General features: G+C 38.8%; 2 protein-coding genes across 2 annotated transcripts in view; both read right to left on the bottom strand.

Moving 5' to 3' along the window:
* GLYATL3 (glycine-N-acyltransferase like 3) overlaps positions 1 to 2,089 on the bottom strand; it is a 6,206-nt gene extending 4,117 nt beyond the window's left edge. Inside the window, exons 1-2 of the mRNA XM_008921539.4 lie at positions 1,063 to 2,089; positions 207 to 292 (exon numbers count right to left, since the gene is read on the bottom strand). Of these exons, the coding sequence (XP_008919787.4) occupies positions 207 to 284 (78 nt within the window). The 5' untranslated portion in view covers positions 285 to 292; positions 1,063 to 2,089. The remainder of the gene's footprint in view (positions 1 to 206; positions 293 to 1,062) is intronic.
* Positions 2,090 to 2,801: 712 nt separating this feature from the next.
* Positions 2,802 to 6,231, bottom strand: part of CENPQ (centromere protein Q) — a 7,157-nt gene continuing 3,727 nt past the window's right edge. The window contains 8 exon segments of the mRNA XM_029965764.1: positions 2,802 to 3,281; positions 3,283 to 3,408; positions 4,016 to 4,093; positions 4,360 to 4,479; positions 4,717 to 4,846; positions 5,350 to 5,418; positions 5,683 to 5,797; positions 5,931 to 6,034. Of these exon segments, the coding sequence (XP_029821624.1) occupies positions 3,219 to 3,281; positions 3,283 to 3,408; positions 4,016 to 4,093; positions 4,360 to 4,479; positions 4,717 to 4,846; positions 5,350 to 5,418; positions 5,683 to 5,797; positions 5,931 to 6,034 (805 nt within the window). The 3' untranslated portion in view covers positions 2,802 to 3,218.

A 6,231-nucleotide genomic window follows, 5' to 3' on the forward strand; every position in this document is an offset into this window, starting at 1 on the left:
GGGCATTGGAACTGGATGAGCTTTAAGATCCCTTCCAAGACAAATCATTCCTTGATTCCATGATATCTCAGATGCAGTTATCTAAACAGCAACTATCAGTCAGTCCAGAGGAAGCACAACCCTTTCCCAACAGTTTTGATTCCCTGACAAACAACCAAAATCACTGATGGAAATACCACAGAAAATGCAGGTCAGTGCTGTGTTACCTTAAGGGACTCAGGAAAACTCTTCCTTAACATTTTCTCAAGCATCTGCAGCTTCCTGGAGCAGTTAAGTACCAGCATCTCTCTTGCTGGGAACACACAGAAAGTATAAAGATTCACTCAAAAAAAGAGATAATGTGAAGGAACTGAGCAGCATAATTGCTAATTTCATAAAATACAGTGTCTCCCACAAGTGTCTTGCTTCAGAAGGTACCTGTGTAAAACAAACAAAACAATTTCCAAAACCAAAAAGTTTCTGAGAAGCCAAAAAAAAAAAAAAAAGAGTAACTTCACTTAAAAAGTCTAAGGGAAGAATTCAAATCCTAAGGTTTCTCAGAGGTAGCACAATGTTCATTCTTTCTTATACCTCTTAAATGTGCACCACTTAATCTTAAAAGCATTTCCCTTTGCTGCATTTTGTTATAAATATTAACATACCTTAAGAATTACTGCAGCCATCAAGTATCCACCTTCCTAATAAGGAACATGTTATGAACAGCCACCCCTCAGGATCACAGATCAGCAACCTCATGTAGTGGAAGGTGTCCCTGCCCATGGCAGGAGGTTGGAACCAGTTGAGATTTAATGTCCTTTCCAACTCAAACTCTCCAATGATTCTGTGATTACATGTAGGTATTTACCTTCCTTGAAGCTTATATTCCATTTTCTCACCATATTCAATGGAAAAACTGTCTCTGGGTCACTGCATCACTGTACGTGCAACTGCATCTAAAGGCAGCATCGGTACATGTTTGAATACACAGCTACTTTTACTTAAGGACAGTTCTAAGACCTTTATGCCTGGAAATACTTTGATTTGGAAAAAATATTGATATGTATAGCCCCCTTGATCACTTACCTGCTTTGAATCTTGGAGCTCGCCCTTCTGAAGTGCAACAATAACTTGAAGTGAGGAGACTATAAAATACATCCACTTCGTGGCTGCTTCTGCACAGGGAATGATGAGAGTCCTTGTTCAGAATCTCAAACCTATAAATTTATTGACCCAAGTTGTTCTAAATTGGTATACTGTTCCTAGCAGCTTTGTTCTGTCTTTTTTGGGGAGAGCATGGAAATAAAAGCCAGAGCCAGCCACACCTTCAGAGGAGGAGGGACTCTGTAAGAAAAGTGACACAGGGCTTGTTCAGGAGTATACGTTCTAGAAAGAACTTTTAATTTTTTCATGAAGACATTTAATCTCTTTGCATTCATACCAGTGAATGGTATGCTCTGCACACACTTATAATGATCTCTTTTCTTCTCAGTGGGAGGGAAATTAGTCAGTTCTCATTCTCAGTGCCAAGGTTCTTACCATGAGGTAAACTGAGACCAGAGAAACCCAACCCAGCTCAGTGGCCCCAAACACCACTTTGAGGTGGCAGCCCTGTTCCCCTTTTGCCTGAGTTTTCAGTTGTCCCTGTCAGTCCAGTTTGATGATGTTAACCCATCCTGTCCTCTGGATTTGGACTGGATAACCTACAAACAAGGCAGAAGAGTCAATACAGAAAGAATGCCGAAGTGTTACACAAGAGGACATGCAGATGTTTTGCTTGAACATAAGAAAGGGTTGATATGGGATACAGATGAATGTTACTGATATATCTTAAGAAGTCTGTAGCTTATAACTTACTGCTTGAAGCCAAGGCTTGTGAAATTGAAGTTTCAGATGCTCCCAGGTCATATCACACAAGTTCACAGCTCCACATAGACTGATCAACAGTGAACCTGCTCCTAGATGGGTCTTCTATCTCAAAGCCACAATCTGACCACTCTGCACTGAATAAAGTGTATCCAACATCAAGTAAGTTGAGCTAAGACCACTTCCTAAGTGTCTGGATTTATGTTCCTGGTTTATGTTTTTCTGCTTATGTGTGCCTGACAACCCCAAGATACATCCTAAGAACAGCCAGCCTATCACAAATCACCTAGTCTCAGGAAAAAAATAAAATTAAAATAGTTAATTAAAAAAATTAACATGTACCTATCTATCCCTGTAATGCAGAAGCTCCTTCTTCAATTACTGCTATTTCAGCTTTCCTTGTGTGGAAGCTGTATCTGACTTCTGCTTACTGCCCTTTTCCACACTTTCTTTTGAAAGTATTAAAAAAAAAAAAAAATGAAAAGGTATCCATTGGTTCAGGCAGTTCAAAACCCACATAGTCATTTGCTCACGAGTAAATCACCCTTAATGAAACAAAGCAAAAATTAAGATGCTGGCATGCAGGAAAATCATGGGTTAAAGTACTTTTGGGTAAAGTCAGTAAATGCTCCCCTTGTCAAGTGACCAAAAATTTGAGAAATATTTTTAAATAATTATGCATGGGAAAACAGATTTTTTAATCTCATTTTCATCCTCCAAAGCCAAAAGGTATTTGACAGTTAATGAAATACAAGGTAAATACCAACTCTGAGATCAGAGTTTAGCTCTGTAATGTTCTCAAGTAGTTTCCCCAAGCACCTGGATAAATCAGGTGGGGTTATTTTTTAGCAGTGAACATGCAAGTGCAAAAAAATCCTGTACAGTTGATAAAAATGATTCAATTTCCTGCCATGGAGGGTGTTTTACTAAAAAGGAAAAAAAAAAAAAAAAGTAGAAAACCGAACAGGGCGTTTACAACTGAGTATTAGAAAATCATATTTTTACTAGGTGGTTCAGGTTCAAAGAGGATTTAACTCTTACTTTGGTAAGAGATTCTGCCTTCAGTGATCTACAGATGTAGATATAGAAGTGCAAATATAATGGAATAGTTACCTAATTCTATAAAAATGCCCAAATAACCCAGGATCCATTTCCCTCCCTTCTCCTAAGACAGGATATATCAACATTAGAAGTCGTCACAAGTCAAAACCCAAAAGAATCCTTGATAGTTGACATAAATCACTGGAGACCCAGAATGTATCTACAGATTTATATACCAACATTCATAGAAAATATTTTAAGGGAAATTCAGCAGTCACAACAACAAAGCCATTAGAAAGAAAACAGTTCCATACTGAGCATCCTGCTGCTCTACATTAACACAGAGTGCTGGCCGACATTATCTCCTTCAAAGGAGACTCCACACATTTCATCTTCTCAAAGCAAGTCCACCTTCTCATAGGTCTTTTCAATGAGGGTTAACAAGTTCTTCAAGTCAGCTGACTGCTGAATAGTGTTCAAATCCTTTAAAAGACCTTTCTGATTCTTTGTCTTCAAAATTTCTTCCTAAAGAAGGGAAGAATGATGGACAACAAATAAAACCCGCTTTTGTCAAGTGCAACAGGAATTCCCCTTTCATGCAGCCCAGCTGTAGCCAAAATAAGATAAAAAAAGATTCAAAAAGACAAACTTCAACAGTTATAGATATGTTTCAGGTATGATTACAGTTTCCCTAGGACTACAGGTTTTTCTAGGAAGAGACAAGTGATCCTTTCAATCAGAGAGTGATTTAGCTTAGAAGGGACCTTAAAGATCCTCCAGTTCTAAGGCCCCTGCCAATGACAGGGACACCTTCCACTAGACCAGATTGCTCAGGTCCCGTCCAACCCGGCCTTGAACACTTTCAGGGATGGAGAGAGTTTCCAGGGTTTTGTTCTCTTTTTAAAACATAAGTACATAGTTCCCAATGAAAAGAAACAAGAAAAAAAAAGGAAAAAGAAAATCTCTCCAATTTTTCTGAATTTTCAGAATTGCCCCCTCTGACAGAAGACGTGATAAAAGCACATTCTGTTGCCTTCCTTCTCATAACCAAAGTATTACATATATATATTTTATATAAATAACTGTATATATAAATAACTGTATATAAATATATTATATATTCCACACTCACCTGCAAAGTAGGTGCCTGCAAACTGTGCTTGGGGAGTTCTGGAAGGTGGAGTGCACCACTGCCATTTTCCTGGAATACCTAGGAAGGGAAAAAGAAGAAATAATCCAAAAAAACCCAAACATCAGGCTCCCCAGTAGGAAAATAACCTGGCTGTCATTATCCATCTTCTGAAAACTAAACTTCTTAACTTTGCAACTAAAGTTGGTAAAATTGAAAAGAATCATTCCCAAAGGCAAACGAGGCCTTCCTTAACTGACATTCCCTGAGAAACAGCTTGTTTATGACAGCTCTGGAAGTTAGCCCATTCCTATAAGTTAGGGTACAGAAGTATTTATTGGAGGTACCTTCCTGGCCTCTTTTTCATCTTCCTCTAACTGGTTCTTCAGCAGCTGGATTTTGTACTGCAGTTGCTGCACAGTTTCCTCAATGTGCTCTGCCGATCGCTCAGCTTCAGTTATTTCTTCCTAAAACAAAACAGACATAAAACCAGAATAAAACTTACTTCAAAGATAGGGAGCCTTTTGTACAGAACTATCCAGACAGAAGCACTGCTGTGCAGCAAAGGTGGGTGATGATGAGGAGTGGACACTCCTCCACAAGAGCATAGGCACAGCCAGCTCTCTCTCTACTAAAAGGTTACAACACACACTGAGCAGCAGCAGCTGGGAAAGGTAATTCCTTCCCTTTCTTGCCTTTTTTACCTGCAGTTGTGCCAAAGATTCCTCATTTGCCTCAAGCATTTGTCTCTCTGCCATTTGAAGGCTTGGGATATTCTTCAGGCTGTCCAGCTTCCCTGGAGGCACCTTTACAGTCTTGAAAACTCTCAGCACCCTTAAGTGTAGAAAAAGGAAAACATGACTTGTTTGGAATTCGAAGTGACTAATTACTTCTCTGGGGAAAAAACTAAACTCAGTTTAGCCCAATTGCTGCCAGTGAAGTAAAAGGTTCCAGACAGGAAGGAAAGCTGTCTTGAACTCTTTACCAAAATCATGTGGAATAGATGTCTATCTAAAGAAGGAACCAGGAACAAGAAATCCCACCATTCTCACCTTTGCTACTGCACTGACCTTGTGTGATTTCCATCCCACTGGCCTGCACACTCCCTGATTATAAACTATTCTGACCCTTCTGCTTTTCAAAATAAAACTAAGTTCTAAAATCAGCATTTTAGTTGCTTCCAAATAATCAACATTTTAGTAAAACCTGAACATGATATAGGATATATAGCTTTTTGTCAGAGGGAAAGTTTAGCTTGTCCTCAAAGCATGGTACAAAATAACTGGGTTAAAGAAATCTCTTCTCTCACTCTTTTCTTTTAATTTATAATTTCTTACCTTTTTTTCAGTACATTGAGGTGCTTCTGAACATCATCTTTCTCCTTCCTCTGTTGGTACAAAACAGATCTGGAAAGAAAATAAAGGTAGAATTCCCATCACAAAGCATGCAAGCACAGAGAACACATCAAATGAAGTGCACACAGTCAGAACTTCTGTAGGGAAAAATTTCCAATTTCAGATAGAAAGTGTTATATTATATTGCATAACATATAGACAGATAGCCATATTGCCCAAAAAAGCTCCAAAGCATTTCCAGTTCAAGCAATACTACAATTTTTACTTTATTCCTTGTGGAAACAAAGAAGAACCATCAGGATATTTGGCACTTACAGTACTGCTGAATCCACTACAGTTTCCAGAAATTGTCTACTGCTCTCTGAGAGGGTCTGCCAAGATCCTATTGTAGCACTGGAAAGCTTCACTTTTTTTGAAGAAACATTTTCTCCTGTTAACACAGAGGAAGAAAAGGAAAAAATATGATTTGTCAAACCTGGACAGATGGTTTTGTGACTCATTTCAGTCAGATGGGAGTCAAAGGTGTAACAGTTCAGATTTAACAGGAAAGAACAAGGTCCTACCTCCAGGGGAATAGTCTCTCTGCTCCTTAACTGTCCTTTTCACTGTCTCAGTGACCTGCTGAAGAGAAAAATTTGTAGCAAATGTGGCAATTTTGAAACATCCTCTGCTGTGCCATCATCCATCCACTACCATCAACCCACTGTGTTAGTGCCTAACAGAAGCCTTTGATACTAACCACTAAAAAACCACCTTTTTTGAACTGTGCAACAGTAATTGGTGCCAAACAGGCTAAGGAAAAAAAATTCACTCTTCCCAATTCCTCCCATTCCAAGAATGAGATCATGAAATAAATGCACAGGA

Source organism: Manacus vitellinus, unplaced genomic scaffold (assembly GCF_001715985.3).
Source record: "Manacus vitellinus isolate BGI_N305 unplaced genomic scaffold, ASM171598v3 scaffold_11_pilon, whole genome shotgun sequence".
NCBI classification, from domain to species: Eukaryota; Metazoa; Chordata; class Aves; order Passeriformes; family Pipridae; genus Manacus; species Manacus vitellinus.